This window comes from Aspergillus nidulans, chromosome II (genome assembly GCF_000011425.1).
Source record: "Aspergillus nidulans FGSC A4 chromosome II".
In the NCBI taxonomy this organism is placed as follows: Eukaryota; Fungi; Ascomycota; class Eurotiomycetes; order Eurotiales; family Aspergillaceae; genus Aspergillus; species Aspergillus nidulans.
In genome coordinates this window covers 1606328-1629691 of record NC_066258.1, presented here as the reverse complement: position 1 = coordinate 1629691, position 23364 = coordinate 1606328, and the positions used below count along the sequence as shown (strand labels likewise).

Below are 23364 nucleotides of genomic sequence, written 5' to 3'. Positions count from 1 at the left end.
TTCCTCCGCAGAAAAAATGTATAGAACAGAAAATATCTCTTGAGCAAGATCCGTTTACCTTGGTTCTTCTTTTCTTCTTCGTCTTATAGATATATTTGCGGGAGGGAAATAATGGTAAGCATTATGCTTATATCAAATTGTCTGTGCAAGTCACTCATGCCTGAGCAGAAAATCAAAGCTCTTTCACGATCCACTGCCTCGCAGCAGGCGCCGGGGTCTGCTGTAGCTCGACAACCACGAAATCTTGACCCGGCTCAACATCCATTCGAACGTGCGCGCGAATATACGAGAGCCCTCAATGCTGTAAAATTGGAGCGTCTCTTTGCTGCGCCTTTCCTAGGTCAGATGGGAGAGGGCCATGTTGATGGTGTCTACACGATGGCGAAGGACCCTGGCTCTTTAGAACGATTTGCTAGCGGCAGTGGTGATGGTGTAGTGAAAGTTTGGGACCTTGTAACACAAGGCGAGGTATGGAACAACACGGCGCACGAGAACATCGTCAAGGGCGTATGCTGGACGCCGGATCGAAAATTGCTGTCGTGTGCGGCCGATAAGACCATCAAGCTGTTCGACCCATATAATTCCTCGTCCGAATCTCCCCCGCTTGCAACGTATCTCGGCCAAGGCGCCTTCACGAGCCTTACGCATCATCGTGACCAGCCATTCTTCGCTGCCTCGTCTTCTCAGATCTCCATCTACGATCTCTCACGTCCCTCTTCCACGCCCTCTCAAACACTTCACTGGCCTACAAGTGTTGACACAATAACGTCTGTCGCCTTCAACCAGACTGAGACGTCCGTACTTGCGTCTACCGGCATTGACCGCTCCATTATCCTATATGACCTGCGCACATCTTCGCCTTTGTCTAAGCTCGTTCTGAAACTAGCATCTAACGCCGTCTCTTGGAACCCAATGGAAGCCTTCAACTTTGCTGTTGCAAATGAAGACCACAATGTTTACATGTTCGACATGAGAAAGATGAACCGTGCCCTGAACGTTCTAAAGGACCATGTTGCTGCGGTTATGGATGTGGACTTCAGCCCAACAGGCGAGGAGCTCGTTACCGCATCATATGACCGGACGATCCGTCTTTGGAACCGGGCTACTGGTCACTCTCGCGATATCTATCACACGCAGAGAATGCAACGGTAGGGCACTTAAACTTCACACTTTTCTTAAACTCTGTGACTAACCTATTCAAAGCGTCTTTTCCGCCAAGTTTACTCCTGATAACAAATACGTCCTATCCGGTTCAGACGATGGGAACATTCGATTATGGCGTGCCAATGCCTCTGACCGCAGTGGAATCAAGAGCGCCCGCCAGAGGACGAAGCTAGAGTACGATCAAGCTCTTGTCCAGAGGTATGCGCATATGCCGGAGATCAAACGGATCAAACGCCAGCGTCACGTGCCGCGGACTATTAAGAAGGCTCGTGAGATCAAGAATGAAGAGCTTGCGGCTATCAAGAGGCGCGAGGAGAATATTCGCAAGCATGCTAAGAAGAGTACTTTGCGCGCTAGACAGAGCGAGCGTGAGAAGATGATTCTGGCTCAGGAGAAATAGATGCGGACGCTACATCCCGCCGCGATTGGCAAGCTGGAATGTGCCTAGGCGCGGCAGTCAAGACGTGACTAAGCAAGAAGCTCATTCCATATGCTTAGCATACATCGCGAGCTCATGCGTTCACAAGATGTCTATTTTCTCTTGACTGTTGGTTTGGGATTTCCAGGCTGCTTTGTTTGAGACGACGCTTGTGGTACGGCGAAGTCAATACCGGTCAAACGTCGGGCGATCTGCTGGAGACCTGCTGGCAGAGCCGCATATATGTCGATAAACATGGCGTATGCCGGCAATCTGATAACACCGCTTCTACCATTGTCTATCAGGGAGACGATCTTTTGAGCAACACGAATGGGTTCGAGGACAGGTGCGAAAAAGGAGTTTGGCGTTTTGATGAACATGAACAGTGGCGTAGATATCTGGCCGGTCTCGACCAGCACCATTTTCACTTTATCCGCGTTTCCTGATACCCGGAGTTCAGCCTCCAAGGCGCGATGCAGGGCGCTGAGGCCAGCCTTGCTTGCTGAGTAGTCTGCGAGACCAGCGGCGCACAGCTGTCCAAGGACCGAGCTCACGTTCACGATGGTGCCTCCGTTCTCGCGGGACAGCATATGTGGGAGGAACACTTGGCAGGTGTGGAAGACCGCTAGAAGATTCGTCTGTATGGTCTTTTGGAATGCTTCAGCAGAGAGTGACAGGAGCGGCTGGCCGTTAATTCGGGTCGCTGCACAGTTCACAAGCACCGTTGGCGTGCCCAACTAGACATCTTATAGTTAGCGAAGCAAATAAAAAGTACTACAACAGCAACCACTAGGTCGTACTACGGGGCGTAGTCAAAATCAAGCAAGTCGGAAGAGAAACATACATCTTCTTTGATTCTCCGCGCCACTTCCTCAACTTCACCCCTCACCGTAATATCACACTTATAATACTCAACCCCTCCGACGTCTTCCCAGCCTTTCACATCCTTCTGCTCCGCAATATCCAACACTGCAACGCTCACGCCACGCAAACCATAGATTTGCGCAATCAATCTCCCGACCCCGCTTGCCCCGCCGGTAATCACGACAACTTCGTCGCTCAGATCGACCTGTCTAGGCACCCCATATGCAATCTGATCGTTTATCATGAACGCGACATTGAGAATAGTCAAAAATGTGGCGTAGGCGGTCGCGGTCAGAAACGCTGGGTGCGTATAGGGAGTAGCCTGGGCGCGGAGGCAGAGGACGATTATCCAGGCGATGAAGGGGTGGAAAACCGAGCGGTTCAGGACCGTTACGAATAGGTCGACTGTGAGGTGCTCGTGCCATTGTTTTGGCGTGGTTGGATTGAGGGAGGGAGAGGGGGTAGTGAGGATACGTTGAGGTGCCATTCTACTGTATTTTCTCCTGGACACGTTTATAGCGATTGTCCGAAGCAGAGGTTGTTCGAGTAACAGAATAACCTTTTTTACCTTTTCTTGTTCAGAGTTGGGATCCAGCTATGTCGACGAGAATCACATTATTTAGGTGGGAGGAAAGGGCCGAGATTCGAGCTTCTGGTTGGCTATGAAGAATAATTAGCGTAGAACGACCGACATCAATTTTGATATATACTGGTCCTCTGGAATACAAGGAATGACTTGCTCAATTGCGAGATGGAGTACGGTTGATATTGTTCGCTTAGGGATTTCCAGTCTTGTGTTAGAATTATATATTTTGGAGGTGTCTCCGCACCCACCCCTCGTACTCCAAGATGCTAAGATAAGGGAAATAAATTATCTTTAAGATGGATTTCTCTAAACCAACAAATCACTGAAAAGTTATGGACCCGTATCTTCAACTCATATAAGAAACTATGCCCCCTCGACTTGGATATCCTGTGAAGACAATTCACAGCGTCAAGCTTGCCGCAACCAATCCAGAAACCACCTGGGATATCGCCATTGGATACCTACCAGACTCCCCAGAGGGAGTCATATCCTCCATAACCCCAGATTACTCGAGCACCTCATCTCGTCCATTATCACCTCTTGCGCTGCCCGCCCTCGTACACCCCCATATCCATCTCGACAAAGCCTATGTTCACAGCACGTCCTCCTACACCGATCTCTTCCCCTCAACCGGTTCATTCCAAGAAGCCCTGACCCTCACAAGCACGGCGAAAGCCTCATTTACAGGGCCCGACCTCCTACAACGCGGCGAATGGCTCCTTGCCGAATCCGTCGCCTCCGGTGTAACAGCCATGCGCGCCTTTGTCGAGGTCGACCACGCAGTCCAGCATGCCTGTCTTGACGCTGGGCTAGACCTGAAACGAAAATGGCAAGAGGCATGCGAAATCCAGCTCGTCTGCTTTGCACAGGATCCTGTCATTTCGACGGCTCATGCAGATGAGAATAGAGGGCTGATTGAGGACGCTATCCAGAAGTATGGTCCGGAAAAGCTGGCTGTATTGGGGACAACACCGTATGTTGAATCAAGCATCGAGGCTTCGAAACGTAATATCGAGTGGGCTGTTGATACGGCTATGCGACATGATCGCCACCTTGACTTTCATCTTGACTATAACCTCGCTCATCTGGAGGACATGCCAGAACCGCTTGTCTGGCATGTCCTGCGCACTCTTCGCGCAAAAGGCTGGACGGCCAGAACGACCGACAAGCGTGTTATGTTGGGTCACTGTACACGGCTTTCACTCTTCACAGAAGAGGACTGGGGTCGCCTGGCGCAAGAAATCCATGAGAATGATCTCCCTGTTAGCTTCGTTGGTCTTCCCACTAGTGACCTCTATATGGCTGCAGCACCCAGTAATGTGTACAAGGCCAACCCAAGAGGTACACTGCCAATACCTTCCATGATAAAGAATCACGGCCTTGACGCCGTGATTGGTATAAATAATGTCGGAAACGCGTTTACACCATGGGGCTCCGCGGACCCATTAAGCCTTGCTTGTTTAGGCGTTGGTATATACCAAGCCGGAACGGTGAGTGACGCAGAATTGCTATATGAATGCGTCTCCACGCGGGCCCGAGACGCTATCGGATTGTCCTCATCCTCGCTGTCCCGCATTAACTCTAGCCCTCGATCGACTTTCGACGTGCGCCTGAAATGCGGAGATCCTGCGGACCTTCTGCTGTTATATGATGTAGATGACACTGGGCTTCTGGAATCCGGCACAACGCGGGCCCGGAAGACTGTTGCGGAAGTTGTCTGGGATCCTCCAGCAAGGACGAGCAGGGCGGTTGTGATGAAGGGCCGTGTGAAGATGCCTGCACTGTCAGCCGGTTGCGGTACTGCATTTCAGTTCGTAGAGCAGGATCCTCGCTTAGTCGAATCTAGTGGCTGAATAGGAAATTGTGGTGCATGATTTGTTAACCACTCTTCACAACTGGAGTCTAAATAATATTCGAGAATTCTTACTCCGTTTATCGATGACAGTCCTACGCCAGCGGTCTAGTAAACCTAACTCCGGAGAATAAACCAATGCAGTCGACCGGTGACAAAAACCCGCAACAAAAGACAAAAGCATAAGGATAGCTTGAGGATATGCTAAGCAGAAACATGCCCAACGGCACCAGATGCAGGTGCGTGCAGTGCATAGCTAAATGTACTACACGTCGGGTCTTCTTGTAAGATATCGAGATCTTGCTCATTTGTCGAAAGACGAAGCCCGTTCCCAGCTCGTGGGTATACACGATGGTCCTGGAACTCATACTCGGATTCTTCATCGGAAGACTCGCGATAATTTCTCCCACTAGTACGCCCCGAAGCAAACTCAGGAGTCTGTTCATCGATATTGTCTGCCAAAACAACGGACGCGACATTATTCTCATTAGTAGGTAATGAAGTAGAGGTAGCTGCGGCTCCAGTTACAATGGCCTGCGACGCTGCAAAATTGGAAGATGGCAACGATTCCATATTCTCAGGAAACATAGGCACTGTCGGATGGTTGTTCGATATGGTGAGAAGAAGCTCAACGAGCGCGGCATGCGATAGAGTTGACAAGAACCGCCGGCGGCAATCTGTAGAAAAGCGCTCTCCTCCTACTTCAGTCTTAGGTATTGTCAAAGGAGGGTGAGCTGGAGGCTTGGAGATAAGACTTGGATTGCTCCTAACGACTGTCGGATGGAGTATGGTAATATTTGCGGGCTTGCATTCCCGACAGAGCCATTCCTTCTCTCTGATTGCAACTACTTCGCTCTGAATGGGCGGGTCATGGCAATGCTGATGCCATGCGCGGTTGCATCTATCGCAGAACACGATAGTATTGCTCGTTGGACTATGACTGCGGTCGCAAACACAACATCGAATATTTGTGCTTTTCAGTTTTCGAGGGACAGGCTTGCGCGATCTGGATGTTTGGGGTCTGTCAGAGGTCCCTGCAAGGCTACTGCCCTCCCTGGGAAGACTTGGGATAAGAGGTGGAGGCACATATAATGACGGCCTTTTCACTTGTCGACCGGACGTTGTCTGCGTCGCAGTCGGTGTGACATCCGACTCGTCTGAGCTAGAGTCAACGGCTCGGATGATATCTTCGCTATCACTGTCATTACCACGTTTGCGCTTCTTCGGACCACTCTTTCTATTTGATGAGTCACGCCGTTGCCGGACTGTAGATGTGGTCTTGACTGGTACTGCCGTCGAGGACTTTAATAAGAATAGATTAGGAACCTTTAGAATTGTGGGTGCTCGTGCTATTGGTGGAGGCGGAGATAGCTGGTGTTCTGGCGGTCTTTGTACCCCGGCAGTTGCTCCAGAAACGGCTATTGAAATTGGTGCCAGATTTGTTACAAGTGGCTCAGGAGCAGCATTGACCAAGTCTTTAGGTTCCGTTAAAGGCCCACGGATGCTCTCAGATGGTGGTGGATCTGACGATAACTGTGTTTGGCCTGATAGGCCACCCGGCAGTGTCGTCAGTCTTGGATATAATACTGCTGGCTTAGGAGCAATATTGACCGAGCCTTGGTTCGCTAAAGTCCCATTGATGCGGCTAGACGACGGTGACTGATGTTCTGATGGTGGTCGTGTATGGACTTGCTCATGTGGGACCACTAATGCTGGTATTGACGATGTATGCGGCGCTGCTGGCTTGGGCGCAATATTCGCCAAGTTATGAGGCCTTGCTGAGATTTCACAAACATCGTTGGAAGCTGGTGGCTGGTCTAAAGGTAGCTGGGTCTGGACTGGCACTCGCGGGACAGCTGTTGCTGACGTTGACGTTGTACGTGGTTCTGTTGGCTTAGGAGCGATATTGACTAAGCTGTCAGACTTTGATGTCGTCCCATTAATGTCGTTAGAGGCTGGTAAAGGCATACAAGCAGGCCTAGGAGGAACAACGGGAGTCTCCACCCTAGTAGGGTATACGAAAGGAAACGTTGGAAGCTCGATGATAGTTGAAGAAACCTTCATCTTGCCTGCACGCCGAGAGGCCGTATTCTGAATGTCGCTGTTCGAGCTCAAAGGCGAGGGGCTCAAGGTGACAGTTGTTGGATCATCTCTCCGCAGCCCTTTTTGCTGTGTTCCTTTGATATTACCGGCGATCCGCGCAAGGAGCTCCGTCGTGGCAGCCGAAAGCTTTGGAATATGAACCCTGGTGGATATTGTACCAGAGCTACTAGAGGTTGAAATATTTGCGGTGGTTGAAGAACTGTATGAGGTTGGCGGACCGGAATGTGACGGTGAGCGAGCAATGCTGGTCGTCCCAGATCCGTGGGTTGGTGGCGCGGCTTCTATAGAAGCGAGGGATGGAAAAACCCCATTTTGCTGGGACATGCCCCCCAAACAAATCTGTAAAACTCTCTGTGAGCTCTGTTTGTCTGTCAGCAAATAGGCTTCATAGGAAGCGTATCGTTCTTGCCGTCTCTGGGCGTTTACATGTGGACAGCATCAAGCTTGATGGACAAAGATTTATACACCTACATCACGTGATGTGAAACCTTGCCAGTGGGAAAAAAAACTGCTTTCGATGCGAGTTTCTTGCAGCTGCAGACATTGCATATGAAGGTAACTGCTATTTAAGAAAGTGATGACTCTACTATATTGGCTGGGGAGCTTGCTACTCTATTTACCGTCATGCTTTGCAGCTACTAACAACCCAGTATCAAACAGACGAGTTAAAAAACGACCTCTGTATCTCATCACATGGGGTCTCCGCTTTGGCTAAATGCTTGGTACATCCAGTCTTTATATCTCTTCTATGAGACAACGCCGTCTTGTTTCAATTGGGAAATCTGTTTCTCGCCATATTGAAGGAGTTCTCCGAGGACCTCATCGGTGTGTTGTCCGAGAGTAGGAGGAGGAGTGCGCACGCCAGGGGTTGCATGGGAATATTTGATCGGTGTGTTTACTAACTTGACAGGCCCACATGCTGGATGATCAATCTCGGTGACCATTCCGCGGGCTCGGACTGTGCAGTGATTTTGTTAGGAAAATAGGTTGACAAGACTTCTTCTAGGAGACTTACCGTGCTCGTGGTTCAACGTCCCCTGAATGTCATTGACAGCTGCATAGGGCATTCCACTGCCTTCCATGATCTCCAACCACTGTTGCGTGGTCTTTTGCTTGACACAGTCTTCGATCAAGCCGTCGATCACGGCTCGGTGCTTTACGCGGTCTCTGTTGGTTAGAAATCGGGGGTCCTCCTTCCACTCGGGGTGCCCTAGCCGATCGCACAGGACACCGAAAAGTCTGTCGTTACCGCCGCCAAAGAGAATATCCCCGTCGAGGGTTTGGTAACTCCGGTACGGAACAATGGATGCTTGAAAAACGTCAGCGTGCCTGAGAACCGAACATGGCAATGGATTCGGCACATACGATGCTCAGTACCCCACCGTCCTGAATCCTTCTGTCCACTGATCAGAGCAGAACTCGCAATGTTGGATAATGTTGCAACTTGGCAATCGCTGAGACATGCGTCAATGTGTTGTCCCTTCCCTGTTCTTACTCGGGCAAGCAAAGCAGCCATGATGGCATTGGATGTGTATAGCCCCGTTGTCAAATCTGTGACGGCCACTCCGACCTTGACGGGGTCACCTCCTCTGCTTCCAGTGATGTGCATCAATCCCATCTCAGCTTCCACCATCACATCGTACCCAGCGCGGTTGCTGTATGGCCCGGTCTGGCCGTACCCTGTAATACTCGCGTAGATCAGGCTCGGATTGATTTCCCGTAAGGTCTCATAGTCCATGTTATACTTCTTGAGGCTTCCAGGGAGATAATTCTCTACTAGGACATCGCACTCCTTGACGAGTTTGTGGAGAATATCGACGCCGGACTTGTGGGCGAACGAGAGACCAATCGACTTCTTGTTCCGGTTGACCTGCTTACGGGTTAATGGCGTGCAACGATAACCATTCCCACTGAATCTGGCATACCGCTAAATAATAGGCGCTCTCCCCAGGGCCTTCTTTTGAGTCGTTTGCGTATTTTGCGTATGGTGGACCCCACGCTCGAGTGTCGTCTCCCCGCACAGGATGTTCTACCTTGATCACTTCGGCCCTATAGACAGACGTCAGTCACAATAGCAACTCAATAATATATTTTCAGGACTAGATCGTCATTAACAGTGTCACGTACCCTAGGTCCCCCAGAATCTGGGTACAATAAGGCTATGCTCGAATTAGCATGAACCCCGCAAAGCGATTGGGCTGTCGGCAGAGTATATAATATTGGAACTTACCCCCGCGAGAACTCTCGTCATATCAAGTACCCGGATGCCCTGTAGAGGCAATGTCCCATCCGCTGGAGGCAGCGGACTAGAGTAGGAGCGCCATTGTGTCGCGTGTCTGAAGATGTTGGTTCTGGTTGATCGTTGTATGCTAGGGCGCTGGGCAATCAGCACCCTTTGTAACCTAAATGTTGCATTCATGACGAGTGTTAGAGAGAAACCTGTTCCTCTGAGAAGAGCGCTCAATTGATCAGAGGAAAAGCTATAAGTATGAAGTAGTTCTCCGAATCGGGCCCATCGCCGGCCCCAAAGCCGAGGTCGACCCGCCTGTTCCGCTAGCTAAGCATTTCGACTCATTCCCGAATATTGCATCACGCACCTTCCAAAGCTCTTCTATATACGAAAAACTACATCGTAAGTATGTAACTCGCGATGCTCCTGATATGGCACGTGTAAGCGCTGACAAATAGACGCCGGATCCTAGACCTCCAGCCGCCGTGCGGCATATCAGCTCTTTCTTTCCACCCCTCTTTCGCTGCGGGTAGCTTAAGCCGAACCTTCCTCCTCTTCCGCCATGTTTACCGGACTGGTTGAAACCATTGGGAGTAAGTGATACGTATAGCGCAGACAACGATGCGTGACCAGACTAACCGCCCGTGTTTAGCGGTTTCGTCCCTGGAACCCCTCGACACCTCAGCAAGCGGGGGCGGGGGTACGTCTCTGACCATCACCGATTGCGACACAATCCTGACCGATGTGCAGCTGGGTGATAGCATCAGTGTCAATGGTACGAAATTGATGTCCAATTTCTCTACATATATATCCGCCTGCGCTCAAATAGCCATCTGTGCATATCAAGTCTGATGTTGACGCAACCACAGGAGCCTGTCTCACCGTCACAGCTTTTGAGAAGAACTGGTTCAAAGTCGGCGTTGCCCCCGAAACCCTCCGGCGCACAAACCTCGGCTCCTTAACAGAAACATCCAAAGTTAATCTTGAGCGCGCCGTGAAAGGAGAGACCCGAATGGGCGGGCATATTGTGCAGGGCCACGTCGACACAATCGCAAAGATCATTGCGATGACCCCCGATGAGAACTCACTGGTCCTTCGTCTGCAGCCGCGCGACCCTGCGGTGTTACGGTACATAGTTGAGAAGGGGTTTATCACGCTTGATGGGGCGAGCTTGACTATCACCCAGGTGAAGGATGGCGAAGACGGATGGTTTGAGATTATGCTTATTGCGTACACGCAGGAGAAGATTGTGACGGCGGCGAAGAGGGTTGGCGACTTTGTGAATGTCGAAATTGATGTTGTGGCTAAGTATGTCGAGAAGGGGGTACAGGCGTACTTTGCTGGCACGGCGGGTGGGAATATGGGGATCTTGGAGAAGATGGTTGGGCGCATAGTGGACGAGAAGTTGAACGGAAGATAAAAAAGTTGGAATACAGCGACCGAGTGCTACGGTCGTACTACTTGAAGTTCACAATGAAGAAATGTGGGTATAATTCGGTATCCTGATAGATAATATACGGCTCATGACATGTACCAGAATAAGTGGAAGGGCCGTGCCTCGCACAGAGGCTTGAAGGCCGGCCCTGGCACCTGCTACCGGCGAAGATGAATCTCTTGACGTAGACCATTCATCGCGAGATACGCCCTACATATGCGCACAAACAGCTTCAGTTGAGTGAGAGGCAGTGGGCCCCATCAGCGTCGACAAGGTTGCCGCGCTACAGCCAGGCAACTGTGGGCGTATGGACTTCGTTAACATGTTCGGAAATGACCTTGACGGCTGTGATTCACTCATCAATAGACTCGTCACCTTCATCTTCTTCATCCACTTCCTGGTTCTGTTCTTCCTCGTCATCGCTTATCCATTCATCATCCATATCGACATCCTCATCATCTTCGTCGTCCTCTACCTCCTTGCCTTCAGCTCGAGCTTTAGCCTTCTCCTGCTTCTTTCGTTCAACGTTTTCCCTTTGGAGCTTCTTTCGTGCCTCTTTTTCCTTGATTTTTTGATCCCAAGTTTTATCCAAAGCATCGACCTCCTGCTGGGACTTGTGGATATAGTCGTGCCACATAACCCGCCCTTCACACAGTCCTTCCTCAACTTTGATCAATCGGAGCCTCATTCGTGGGCCCAGTTCGACCAATTTGACAGCCCGTTTCTCCACTTCGGCGGTAGTTGTCTTCTTTTCGACTTTCTCCCCTGTTTTCATACGCTGCATCTCCCGCTTCGTCAATACCTTCCTTGTCGTCGTTCCCGCGACCTCGACCTCAGCATCCGTGTCCAGCTCCGTTTCACTGGCTGATGTATATCCCGCAGCTGAAGGATCTAGAAGGTAGTCTGCGGCATCCTCTAGTTTCCCTAGGTTGGGAACAGCAGACTTGTGCTTTTCCCTATTCCGCACCTCCTTCGGGTCCAAACGTCGGATCCGCTTGGGGATGCCTGTTTTCCTAGTGGTGATCGCGTAGTGTCGCAGATTCAGAATGTAAGAGCCCTCTTTATCAGATTCAGAAGCGGGCTCTCGGTTCAGAAGCATTACACGGCGGATAGACTTAAGGGGCGTGGCCTGGGGGTTGATCGGCGGGAAAAGTGATTGAAAAACGGTCGTTGTTAGGCTCTCCAAGCGCTTTGGCACTTTGGAATTCTCGTCGGCATTGGGGCTGTTGAAGTTGTTCATCACGAGCAACGGCGGTGTTTTATGATCCTGACCTCCGCCTCTTGGACGTTTCAAAGCTTTCTCGACATCACGGCACAGGGAGTAGCTTTCCACCTTGAAGTTGAGCGTAGGACCGCGCGGTGTAAGTGCCAAGCGCATATTTGTGTTTCCGGTAGATGACTTGGAGAAAAGAAGGAAATGCGTGACACCCAGAGGACCGGCCATGACCGCATAGTCCCGTAGCCTATTTGATTTGCGTTCCTGAACTTGTCAGTGTGCAAGTCCGGTAGTAAACAGGAATGGATACCTCCGAGATCTTACCTTCAATCGCACTGCCGTGTCTGGTTCCATCATGAGACGAACATCCTTAACCAGCTGGCTGACACTGCTGCCAACCCGGGAGCCTCCAATACGGATGACCATGGATTTTGGAGTCTTGCTCACTGACGCGGCACTGCCTTTGCCTTTGGCAGCGCCGCTTGGAGGTTTGGGATGAGCATGGCTCTTCGTATGCTTTGCCATAATTGAATATCCGCTTGGAAAAGCAGAGAATTACCAAGGTATCTTTCGATGGTCTAGCTGATCTTTTTTCTGGGCGGAAAAAAAAGATAAAGCCCGGGCTCCGCAAAGATTGTCCGGATCAATATTTCTGCGGTGTCCCCATATAATTTTTTGTCTGCGGAGCATGAGCCGTCTTCCTCACTGTATCATAATCTGGTCATTTATTCACAATGTCAGCCTTGAAAAAGCGCAAGATCACGGAGAAGCAGCCAGAGACTAATAGCGATTCTGAAGCCGAGTCCGTCAGCTCTCGCGGATCTGCCAAGGATGAAACGCAAACCTCCGGCGAAGAGCCAGCTCCAGCAAAGTCCTTCAAAGAGTTAGGAATCATTGACCAACTATGCGAGGCTTGCGAGAACATGGGCTACAAGGCACCGACTCCGATTCAATCACAGGCGATTCCGCTTGCCCTTGAGGGCCGTGATGTGATTGGCCTCGCGGAAACAGGAAGTGGAAAGACAGCCGCTTTCGCCCTCCCAATGCTTCAAGGTATGTTCGTTATGATCCATACAATGACTTTGGCTGACAAGTTGTAGCTCTTATGGAGGCGCCTCAAACACTCTTTGGTCTCGTTCTAGCCCCCACCCGAGAACTCGCATACCAGATATCTCAAGCTTTTGAAACGCTCGGGTCAACAATCGGAGTTCGCTGCGCCGTCATCGTCGGCGGCATGGACATGGTAGCGCAATCCATCGCCCTTGGCAAAAAACCTCATATTATAGTCGCAACCCCAGGTCGATTACTAGATCATCTAGAGAACACAAAGGGCTTCTCCCTCCGAAATCTCAAGTATCTCGCCATCGACGAAGCCGACAGACTTTTGGACATGGACTTTGGTGAATCCCTCGACAAGATCATTCGAATCCTCCCCCGCACCCGCCACACCTACCTTTTCTCCGCGACAATGAGCACCAAAGTCGAATCCCTCCAGCGTGCCTCTCTTTCCAACCCCGTCCGCGTCTCTGTTTCCAGCAAATACCAAACCGTCTCAACCCTTCAATCATCCTATATCTGTATTCCCCACAAGCACAAGAATCTCTACCTCGTCTACCTCCTCAACGAATTTGCGGGTCAGTCCGCAATCATCTTCACGACAACTGTTCACGAAACTCAGCGTGTCGCGTTTATGCTCCGCGCCTTGGGCTTTGGCGCCATCCCCCTCCACGGCCAATTGTCCCAATCTGCTCGTCTTGGTGCCCTAGGCAAGTTCCGCTCTCGCAGTCGCGATATTCTCGTTGCCACTGATGTCGCTGCTCGAGGTCTTGATATCCCGTCCGTTGACGTCGTCTTTAACTTTGACCTCCCCATGGACAGCAAGACATATATTCATCGTGTTGGACGTACTGCACGTGCAGGGAAGAGTGGAGTAGCAATTAGCTTCGTCACACAGTATGACGTTGAAGTTTGGCTTCGTATCGAGCATGCGCTGTCCAAAAAACTGCCGGAGTATCAGGTTGAGAAGGACGAGGTCATGGTCATGTCAGAGCGGGTTGCGGAGGCTTCACGGCAGGCTACTATTGAGATGAAGAGCTTTGACGAAAAGAAGGGGGCTAGAGGGAAGAAGTTTGGCAAGGGGAAGCGCTCAAGAGATGATATGGATCAGGAAGAGGGTTAAATATGTCTCGATCATTAAAGGCTTTATGTTGCAAATGATTGGTTGGTTATATACATAGCGTTGAATAAATACCCGAATTCTAGATCGTCTTTACGTACCATTATAAACAATCAAGAGTGGCATATTCAACCGCGAATGCCAAAACACTTGATCGATGTGGCGACGTCTGATAGACATGAAAACTGTCATTGATTTTATCATAATGCCTATTAGTTGTAGTATAGGATAGTGTGTAGTATCGTAAATCATTGGCATCGGCAATTTTGTTAGACGTCATTTTCGCGGTCCACTGAGCCCACTTCCTCTCCAAGTGGCTTTTGCGTAGCCAATATGTTCTCGATCTACTGAACGACTTCCTTAGCACCAGCATCGCGGACTGCATTTGCAACACGCGTGGCGAGGTCATCAGCCTCAGATCGACTCGCGGCCTCGGCATACACACGCACGGCATCTTCCGTACCGCTTGCGCGTGCAAAGCTTCGGCCTTTGTTGTAGCGGGATTGCAGGGACTCAATCTTGGCTTGGAGGCCAGGGGGAGACTCAAGCTTACGCTCGGCATCGTAGGCTTTGAAAATTGAGCGGTCAGCGACCTCCACCCGGACAAGCCTTGAAGGGAGGTCTGTGTAGGTGGCCAGCCACTCTGTGGGAGTCCAACCCTTGTGTGCGAGAATGGCTTCGACGAGGAGCAAGTCGCTGAGAGCATCGCCAACAGCTTGGTTGATCAGGTCTGTGAGGGCGTCTAGACATTCAAGGGCGCGTTTTTGGGCCGGTGACTGGGGCTCTGTAGTTTTGATGGTTTTCAAAGCATTCTCGGAGAAAGTAACTGTACCGTGTCCGTTCGCCTCGAAATAGACCCCGACATCAAATCGAAGAGCAGCATGGTGAAGGTGCTTCACACCAGTGTTTGTGCAAACAGAGGGGAGTTTCAGGACTTTTTCAATATAGTCTGTGCTAGAACCATTGGCATAGGCTGTCTGAACAACACCAATCTTGAGCTTGCTTGCAATTCCAGCGCTTCGGGCAAGGTCGCCAATGAAAGAAGCTGCAAGCGTAGCGATTCGGTCACCATCTAGCATGCGGAAAACATTGCCCTCATCCATAAAGTAGTAAATGAGTCGATCAGCATCTCCGTCCAGAGAGGCACAGCGATCGAGGGGAGATGCTTTGGATGATGGAGGAGCCCGCTGTTTTGTTTTTACGTAGTCGGCACCACACTATGCGGAAAGGTTAGTGGTCGAGCTTTGAGGTGACTGGATCGGGGCCATACGTCGAGATTCAGACTGTCGGGGTTAATAACATCGTCATTCACTATTTTGATGTCGATGCCGCCCTCCTCAGGGCTATGAAGATATTTGATGAGCTCTCTCAATTTCGGTCCACCCACACCATTTGCGCAGTCAACAGTCAGCGAACCGTTAACCTTGACGCCCCGCATGACTTTCTTGAAAGAAGCGGCAAGTTTCTCATAGTACCCTTGTTCGGTGGGCTCGCCGTACTCGTACTGCGTTCCTAAAGTGTTTTTGCATCGAACAACATAGTGAAGCTGGGGTGTGGTCATATATTTCAAGTCAAGGAATTCGACGTCCGTGGCGGTGAGAGCAGCATTGAGGACTCCCACGAGGCGAGAGCCAGAGGCGCGAGTATCCCGGGCAAAGACAACGCGCGCTGGGTTTTCCATGCTGACATCGATTTCCTTGATGAGCTCTTCGTATACATCAGCAATGGACTCCATGGGAACATTGGCAAGCTTTGTCGCATGAGTTTCCCACTCGGCCTGTGAAACTGTCAGAGATTGTCTCGAGAGGTATGAGACACCATTAAACGCACCTCTAGCATTTCACCCTAGGAAAATGAGTTAGCTGGCCAATTGTGTAACTTGTTCTAAGGTCCGAGAGCTCACCATGGGATCAACGAGCTTGACACCATTGTCCTCAGCAGGATTGTGACTGGCAGTGACCATAACGCCAACCCATTGACCACTAAGCTTTTTAGAGCGAAGCCCTGCTAGAAGTCCGACGGCGAAAACGACTGTGTTGAGGTAATCACTGGCAGAGGAGCGCATTAGAGAAGGGGTAAACAAATCCCGCCCGATCGCGGGGTTGGATGCGGGGTGGCAGATCCTCCACGAAGGGATGCGACACAATCAAGAAGTTTACTTACGCCCTCATACGGAACTGCAGAAAGTGAGGATAGCATTAGCTTCCAGTTCCAAGCGCTGCAGGGCTGGAGTTGCAAAGTCACCTACTCCCGCTGTACCATACTGGAAGACCTTCCCTTCCGGCTTCACATACTGCGAGGCGGCCTCTGCAATAGCCTTCTTAACTTCGGGAGACGCCATTGTGGCGCGGATCAAGATGTGAAGGGATTGTGATATAACTTAGTACTGTGTGAAGAAAGAGAAGAAATGAACAGTGGTAATCTGGGTAATTGGGCGAGGAAGAAGGAAGAAAAGAAAAGAATGTGAGATGCAAACGAGCAGGAGTGAGACAACTTTACTAGGCCTGGTTCCTTGCTGTGCTGCGGCGGTGCCAGCAAAACATGGCCGGTCTTCGACCCTATCAGAGTGGAGAACGTTTAAGCGGTCAGCAGAATTTTGGTGGGCTCAACGGCTTGCCGATGTGAACAAATCACAGCCCCTAAAAGCACAATGTGAGTGTTTACTATTCCGTAGACTAGGATACCTAAACTAGAAACGAAGTTTTGTCTGTAATGTACATTGGCAATTGATATATTTATATTTCGCGATACCTTTGCCGTGCCACCCGGAATTGGTCATATGGACACAGGAGCTGACCACCTACAGCCGCGGCTGTGTTAGCTTCAGCCTTCAGAACATTGTTCCAGCTATTTTAGGCTTTTAATCTTTCCCCAGCCACGTCATCTTGGATATCTTTCACGAGGTATCTGTCGGCTGTATTAGTGCTCAGGCCAGCTGGTTTGACAGCGTTAACACTTACAGATACCACCAAGCGCATGGAATAACAGTCCCCAGGTGCCACAAACTGTGCGCATCAATGAGCGCATACCACGGCGGGAAGTCCAGTAGCTCAAGGCTCATGGCCAAGATGATCCAAACCACGATCAGTGCTGGCCAAAGGGTCCAGGTTTTACCCGTTTTTTGGTAGCGGACAACGCTGAAGCAAATCCACAAGGTATTCTGAATCATGCCCACCACGATGTTTGCAATCATATTATACGTATAATCCCACGACCAGAAGCTAAGATAGCACACGTGAATAGTGTATAGAAGAATGCAGACTGTGGTCCACAGACGCCGCAACGTGGGCCTGTATCTCGGTTGTTCTTTATCCAAGCGGAAAATCCGCACTGTAGCGAGATATAGCCCATACAATACACTCGCACCGGCTCCGAAATAGTCCAGTTTCTCGGTCAACGGAAAGTCTCGAGCGTGGAAGAGCATGCTAAAAGTCCAGGCTGCCAGGCCGCTGTATCCAAACGCGATATAATATTTCTGGAGAGGATGCCATGAGGGAGTCATTTCACGTAATCGAGCCATTCCATACCAGTGAGCAAGGAAATTAAGGCCAGAGAAGATGACCGAAAACAGTTCCTGCATGCCCAGGATTCTGCGAAAAGGCCACTTCCCATGAAACTGGACCACAGGGCTAAGCATAGGCGGATCGCGAGCGAGTCGACGGTCTGTCACAACATGTTGGCAGGTATAGTCACATTCGGCAGGGCACGTCCAGAGCATCAGACGGAGAAGGAAAGCTAGTAGCGCTCATGATCAGCTAGAAAGTACACAAACTGATGATTGCCATTGTGAAACAAGAAACATACGTATGGCTGAGTCCCCATCCTGACAGTTTTCAGCCTCACAAATCTGGATCCAATGAGCTTAGTTCCAATGCAAGCGTAACTTGTGAGTAGTTGTACCTTGACACACGATTTGAAGTCGGGAAGGTGGTCCCCTAACGAGGCAGACGACTCTTGAACGCAGGATGCGAGGAGAAGGAAGAGAAAGCAGTAGCCAACCTTCCTTACCGCTGGACTTCGAATCATTGTGTACTCGGCGGGAAAATGCAACAGGGTCGGAGTCACGCAAGATTCCCCAGAGTGAGGAGGGCGCTTCGACCTCGGAGGCTAGCTCAGGGACGGAGCAACCACGGAGCTCCGGCGGAGTAACCTCTTGGCACTACGATCGACAATGGACTTCCGCAGAATCACAGCGGCAGGGCATAGATCCATTACGGCAGAAGGGTGGTCTACTGCATATTGATAAATGCCTATGTTCTCCTCTCAAGATTGGTAGGGCTAGCAGGCAAGATCTTCTGCAGATAATGTATGGGGGAGGTAAGATTGATGTTGAAGACGACATTAGCCCTAATCAAGAATTAGGGCTACCAAATCACATGGAGATAGACCGATAAGCAGCAACTAGCTCAAATATGGACTAGTGGTGTCATTGGCCCAAGGAGAAATTCCCAATCAAGGAAAAGTCCAGAAAAAAGAGCGACAGAACGAGCCGCCGCGGATAACTCGAAAATCTACGCCAGACACTTTGTTCGCGAGACAGCAATCTTTTCTTTCTTCCGCTTCACTCTATATTGCTTAATAGCGATTTAGGACTTTCCTTTTCTCTTCTATCTCGTCATTTTTCTCTCACTTCACACGTTTCTTTCCGGACACCGAACGATTCTTAGCCAAAAATGAGCGAGATTGAGAACTCTACTATCACCAGCAGCGCTGACCGCATGGTCGGGATGGACCATGCTGAGGTACGCTACTTTACTAGGTAAGAGCAACAGAGACCGTAAGGATAGTATTATGTACTAATTTGGCCATAGCTACGACCATCATGGTAAATACATACACCGCCACACAAGGCTATCAAATTGAACTTGCTAATCTCAATCCTCCTTAGGTATCCATGAGGAGATGCTTGTGAGTTTTCAACTCGGATGGAATATTAGAAAATCAACTAACATGTTCTCTGTGCTATTAGAAAGACGATGTCCGGACCAGGTCATATCGCGATTCTATCTACCAGAACCGCCATATCTTCAAGGACAAGGTTGTTCTTGACGTCGGCTGTGGAACAGGTATTCTGAGCATGTATGTGGTCAGTGTCTGAAACTGTTAACTGCATGCTGATAATCCGCGTTTAAAGGTTCGCTGCGAAGGCCGGCGCTAAGCACGTAATCGGCGTTGATATGTCGTCGATCATTGAAAAGGCCCGTGAGATTGTTGCTGTCAACGGTCTAGCGGATAAGATTACGCTCCTTCAGGGGAAGATGGAAGAGGTTCAACTTCCCTTTCCCAGCGTCGATATTATCATTTCGGAGTGGATGGGCTACTTCCTCCTTTACGAGAGCATGTTGGACACCGTCCTGTATGCTCGTGACCGATATCTCGTTCCAGGTGGCAAGATCTTCCCCGACAAGGCTACTATGTACTTGGCCGGCATTGAAGACGGGGAGTACAAAGACGATAAGATTGGCTGTAAGCTTCCAATTGGCCAATCCTAAATGACCCTCGCTAATCCTACCAGTCTGGGATAATGTGTACGGATTTGACTACAGCCCCATGAAGGAGATTGCTCTCACAGAGCCTCTTGTCGATACCGTCGAGCTCAAGGCTCTTGTTACTGACCCCTGTCCGATTATCACATTTGATTTATACACTGTCACTAAGGAGGACCTGGCTTTCGAGGTGCCCTACTCCCTGCCCGTGAAGCGCAGCGACTTTGTCCATGCTGTAATCGCCTGGTTCGATATTGAGTTTGGTGCCTGCCACAAGCCTATCAATTTCTCCACTGGCCCTCACGCGAAGTACACCCATTGGAAACAGACTGTCTTCTACTTGCGTGATGTTTTGACTGTCGAGGAGGAAGAGTCTATCTCCGGCGTTCTTTCAAACCGGCCAAATGACAAGAACAAGCGTGACCTCGACATCAACCTTACGTACAAACTCGAAACGCAAGACCAGACACGTTTTGCGGAGGGTGGCTGTTTTTACAGGATGTAAGTGGTCCGTGAGCTTCCTATGTTGATAGAATTCTGACTGCTCCTAGGTGTTAATTGGCCGAATGTCTTGCCCGCTCCTGGTAGGCTGTTGATTCTGGATTTGATGCACCAGATGTCGAAATCATATAGTCGTCAACATGTCAACAGCATAGCATTGCTGGTATCTCAGTTATATGGACATGGGTTGACTGATCTTTTCACCGTTTTCTCTATTGTTTCGGTTGTCATTATTGCTTGCTTGGCGTTGTATGTGGAAGGCATGGGATTGGCATCATTGTTCGGCGTGAACGGAGACATGTTTTCCAGAAGAGACGATTACGAAGCTCCTCGAATGTTCTAGGTAGATACCCCGAGTCGACGCTCAGTCTAGCCACCTCCGACATTCTCATTGTTTCAATCCTTTGAAGATTGACAAGACCATATTAAGCGTGATTTTTGGTCCTTTGCGTTATAGAAGTAGCGTAGATTGAAAACCTGCGTTGGCAACAAGAAGACCCTACTAGTAAACCTAGATCTAACTGACGCCTATAGAGAACATCCAAGCAAGTTGTGAGATTGCTAGTTTTTAACCCGCGGCCGTTGGCACGGCAAGCTATACCTACAGAGTTCTATAGCCGAGGATGTGCACGTGATACGCTGTTCCCTCAATGCGGATGATCGGAGATCATACCATATCGCAACCGTTGATCTTCCTCGCAACTTCAAGTAACTACAGTTGTGCACGGATAGGATGAATAGATTGGCTCTATACGGAGCTCTCAGCTCACTAAAGCCTGCTGGGTAAGCCGCCCGCATCTCCACCGTATACTTAATTATTTATCTTCAATCCGCTAATGAAGTTCAGTACACCAAGGAAATATGGCATTGTATGTATAAGGCGACGCCGCAAATTGCTGGTTAAACTTAAATTTGGCTCCTGGAAAGATTAGTCTAACTATGTCATTCCACCAGTGCCTTGTCTCGCGGAATGTATCGACTGCTTTGCGGCCCTTAACGCTTAGCTCTCCACGGGTCCGGGCCATTGGCCCTCAACTGTTGCGGTGGAATTCCTCACAGGAGCCTCTACCCGAGCAGAAAGTATTGAAGCAGGAGCTGAAAGAAGAGGTTCCTCCACCGAAACAGGAAGAGCGGAAGCAAGAAGATCCTCTCCGCTTCTCCGTTAAGCGCGATGTTGCCGAAGGTCCCTCGGGCGAGAGAAATAATTTGTCTTCGCTCGCTGGGAAACCGGCTTTCTCTTTGCACACCGGAGAAAAGACTGTGACTTTACCCGTTAACCGTTTCGAAAATTCCAGCCGTGCTTTGTAAGTTGCCTCTCATCCTCCTCTCCAGCATCCGAAATGCTTCATGGTTCCTCATTTGATATAATAGCTGACTTAAATGACTTCAAGTCTAAAATGGTGGCTAAGGTAAGACTAGTTTGTTATATCAAGTCAAGAAGAAACTATTCAGCTGAAGCTTTTACAATTGGAAGGGACAACTGCCAGTGTGACAAGTGCGTTCATCCGAGTACCAGACAACGGATTGTCGACACTTTCTCGGTATGTAACCTTCTTGTTCTCACCTACATTTCAAAGTCTGATGAATCGCATTTAGATTCCGGACGATATTGGTGTCAAAGACATCTCGAATGGCCGGAGCCAGGTAACAGTGACATGTAGGATAATCCCTTTTTATGCTCATATAAAATGCTGATCTTTATTAGGGTCTGATGGCCATGTAAGTTCATATAATCATTCTTGGCTGGCTCAAGGCGGAAGACGTGCACCAACAAGTTTAGGCGAATATCCATTGCGATTCCGGTAAAGCAAGTCATTCTATGTGATTTCTTTCTTCTGACGGATCTATAGCAAGGGGATGACTTATAACCCAAAGCACGAAGGCAATGTAAAGGAAATGCCATCAGTGTCCTACTCAGAAGTTATGGCAAATGATGCTGGGGTCCTAAAGTGGCTGGAGCGTATTGTAAGTCTTCGTGTATCCACTCGAGGCTATATACTAACTTTGGGAAGTATGACTGGGGTTTCTGCCTGGTCCGAGATACCCCAATCAACCCTGAATGCACGGAGGCTCTCTTGAGACGGATAGCTCACATTAGACACACTCACTATGGTATAATGCGATTCTCTGATTGATAGTACAGCGCAGCAACTGATGTCAACCAGGTGGCTTCTGGGACTTCACAGCCGATATGTCTTTCAAGGATACCGCGTATACCAACGAGGCTCTTGGTGCACACACGGACAATACATATTTTACTGACCCTGCACGGCTTCAACTCTTTCATATGCTATCGCACACAGATGGCGACGGAGGCGCTACCTTGCTCGTTGATGGCTTTCGCGCAGCAAGAAGGTTGTATGCTGAGTCCAAGCAAAATCTTAACCATTTAAGAAATATTAGACAGCCGTTCCACGCAAGCGGAAACGAAGACTCCATTTACCAACCTGTTGAGCAACAAGTTGTCCTTCGTGCCCACGCGCAATTCAAGCATCGCTTGTATCAAGTCCGCTGGAATAATTACGATCGGGCGGTAAAATGGAACTGGAGTCTTGAGGAGCAAGAGGCCTGGTACAAGGCTGCAAAGCACTTTAACGATATCATCCATCGAGAGGATATGGAAATATGGACCCAGCTTCAGCCAGGAACAGCGTTAAGTAAGTTCAATTTCTATGCCTTATTTGACAAGCTAAACGACTAATTGCGCTACGAAGTCTTTGACAACTGGAGAATGCTACACGGTCGTTCTGCATTCACTGGGAAGCGAAGGATGTGCGGTGGATATAGTAAGTATCCTTCCGTCCACACCATTTGCCGAATACTGCCTCATCTGAGCGGAGCTATCCGTTATATTTTGTGGGTTTGCTTTCTGCCTGGAGCATCTGCTGATCAGTTACACAGTCTCAAATGACGACTTCCTTTCCCGATACCGTGTGCTCAAGTTCGGCCGTGACCATGTCTTGCGACGGCTTGGAGATCTCAGAGACTATCCCACAAATCCCAGCTGCATATTCTGAAGAAAACACTGTGTTTCAGAAAGCGGGTCGTTGGAGCCATGGTTGTGAACATGCATCAAGACATTTTGCTGTATAAGATGGTCCCATCCGAAGAGGCTACCGGCAACACCGTATGTGTTGGTATGGGTTCTCATATTGGGTGTAAGTATCTGTTTTGTATAGCAGAGGAACATGACTGTTTTCAAGTTTGAACTCCAAAGTACCTCGAGTAGCGCATCAGGACCTGGTAGAATTGCATAGATTTGTAAGGCAATCACGTGAGTTGGTAGGCAGGACGAGCTGACGTTGTTTGGCCGGAGCTCAAAGCAAGCACTTA

General features: G+C 49.7%; 12 protein-coding genes across 12 annotated transcripts, besides 1 other annotated feature; 6 read left to right on the top strand and 6 right to left on the bottom strand.

Annotated features, from left to right (window-relative positions):
- Positions 1 to 23364: part of a sequence feature (contig 1.68 76..250663(-1)) that runs on past both edges of the window.
- ANIA_04226 (rRNA-processing protein SOF1) lies at positions 52 to 1564 on the top strand (the record flags this gene model as incomplete). Its single annotated transcript, XM_656738.2, has 3 exons — positions 52 to 114; positions 169 to 1148; positions 1204 to 1564. The coding sequence occupies exons 1-3, from the start codon at positions 112 to 114 to the stop codon at positions 1562 to 1564; spliced, it is 1344 nt and encodes a 447-aa protein (XP_661830.2). The 5' UTR covers positions 52 to 111.
- ANIA_04227 (uncharacterized protein) lies at positions 1696 to 2933 on the bottom strand (the record flags this gene model as incomplete). Its single annotated transcript, XM_050611283.1, has 2 exons — positions 1696 to 2319; positions 2427 to 2933. The coding sequence occupies 2 exons, from the start codon at positions 2931 to 2933 to the stop codon at positions 1696 to 1698; spliced, it is 1131 nt and encodes a 376-aa protein (XP_050467326.1).
- On the top strand, positions 3398 to 4885 carry ANIA_04228 (putative zinc metallopeptidase; the record flags this gene model as incomplete). The annotated part of the gene is made up of 1 exon (XM_656740.1): positions 3398 to 4885. The coding sequence occupies one exon, from the start codon at positions 3398 to 3400 to the stop codon at positions 4883 to 4885; it is 1488 nt and encodes a 495-aa protein (XP_661832.1).
- Positions 5089 to 7298, bottom strand: ANIA_04229 (uncharacterized protein; the record flags this gene model as incomplete). The annotated part of the gene is made up of 2 exons (XM_656741.1): positions 5089 to 7129; positions 7294 to 7298. The coding sequence occupies 2 exons, from the start codon at positions 7296 to 7298 to the stop codon at positions 5089 to 5091; spliced, it is 2046 nt and encodes a 681-aa protein (XP_661833.1).
- ANIA_04230 (CaiB/BaiF CoA transferase family protein) lies at positions 7734 to 9406 on the bottom strand (the record flags this gene model as incomplete). The annotated part of the gene is made up of 6 exons (XM_656742.1): positions 7734 to 7945; positions 8003 to 8296; positions 8353 to 8857; positions 8913 to 9036; positions 9115 to 9131; positions 9218 to 9406. 6 exons carry the CDS (start codon positions 9404 to 9406, stop codon positions 7734 to 7736), a joined length of 1341 nt encoding a protein of 446 aa, XP_661834.1.
- Positions 9780 to 10637, top strand: ANIA_04231 (riboflavin synthase; the record flags this gene model as incomplete). Its single annotated transcript, XM_656743.1, has 3 exons — positions 9780 to 9810; positions 9870 to 9992; positions 10087 to 10637. The coding sequence occupies 3 exons, from the start codon at positions 9780 to 9782 to the stop codon at positions 10635 to 10637; spliced, it is 705 nt and encodes a 234-aa protein (XP_661835.1).
- Positions 11005 to 12393, bottom strand: ANIA_04232 (Brix domain-containing protein; the record flags this gene model as incomplete). Its single annotated transcript, XM_656744.1, has 2 exons — positions 11005 to 12132; positions 12193 to 12393. The coding sequence occupies 2 exons, from the start codon at positions 12391 to 12393 to the stop codon at positions 11005 to 11007; spliced, it is 1329 nt and encodes a 442-aa protein (XP_661836.1).
- Positions 12587 to 14047, top strand: rrp3 (RNA-dependent ATPase rrp3; the record flags this gene model as incomplete). The annotated part of the gene is made up of 2 exons (XM_656745.2): positions 12587 to 12921; positions 12969 to 14047. The coding sequence occupies exons 1-2, from the start codon at positions 12603 to 12605 to the stop codon at positions 14045 to 14047; spliced, it is 1398 nt and encodes a 465-aa protein (XP_661837.1). The 5' UTR covers positions 12587 to 12602.
- Positions 14051 to 16726, bottom strand: agm1 (phosphoacetylglucosamine mutase PCM1). Its single transcript, XM_050611282.1, has 6 exons — positions 16293 to 16726; positions 16208 to 16221; positions 15948 to 16092; positions 15875 to 15889; positions 15315 to 15821; positions 14051 to 15261 (listed from the first exon to the last, which is right to left on the bottom strand). The coding sequence occupies exons 1-6, from the start codon at positions 16383 to 16385 to the stop codon at positions 14389 to 14391; spliced, it is 1647 nt and encodes a 548-aa protein (XP_050467325.1). The 5' UTR covers positions 16386 to 16726; the 3' UTR covers positions 14051 to 14388.
- Positions 16897 to 18070, bottom strand: ANIA_04235 (PGAP3/PER1 family protein; the record flags this gene model as incomplete). The annotated part of the gene is made up of 4 exons (XM_050611281.1): positions 16897 to 16951; positions 17005 to 17788; positions 17813 to 17891; positions 17945 to 18070. 4 exons carry the CDS (start codon positions 18068 to 18070, stop codon positions 16897 to 16899), a joined length of 1044 nt encoding a protein of 347 aa, XP_050467324.1.
- rmtA (protein-arginine omega-N methyltransferase HMT1) lies at positions 18549 to 20035 on the top strand (the record flags this gene model as incomplete). Its single annotated transcript, XM_050611280.1, has 6 exons — positions 18549 to 18803; positions 18856 to 18869; positions 18933 to 18952; positions 19014 to 19123; positions 19179 to 19510; positions 19560 to 20035. The coding sequence occupies exons 1-6, from the start codon at positions 18718 to 18720 to the stop codon at positions 20033 to 20035; spliced, it is 1038 nt and encodes a 345-aa protein (XP_050467323.1). The 5' UTR covers positions 18549 to 18717.
- ANIA_10527 (putative trimethyllysine dioxygenase TmlH) lies at positions 20719 to 23048 on the top strand (the record flags this gene model as incomplete). The annotated part of the gene is made up of 12 exons (XM_050611279.1): positions 20719 to 20814; positions 20879 to 20900; positions 20986 to 21335; positions 21423 to 21440; positions 21506 to 21572; positions 21628 to 21688; positions 21737 to 21833; positions 21882 to 21996; positions 22044 to 22143; positions 22197 to 22688; positions 22746 to 22817; positions 22933 to 23048. Exons 1-12 carry the CDS (start codon positions 20765 to 20767, stop codon positions 23046 to 23048), a joined length of 1560 nt encoding a protein of 519 aa, XP_050467322.1. The 5' UTR covers positions 20719 to 20764.

What these genes read in the sequence shown, in the direction of transcription:
- agm1 (XM_050611282.1), bottom strand. Translation starts at nt 16,385, where the DNA reads ATGGCGTCTCCCGAAGTTAAGAAGGCTATTGCAGAGGCCGCCTCGCAG. An exon ending in CCGACAGTCTGAATCTCGAC is followed by an intron (nt 15,262 to 15,314) that starts GTATGGCCCCGA and finishes CTTTCCGCATAG; the next exon opens with TGTGGTGCCGACTACGTAAA.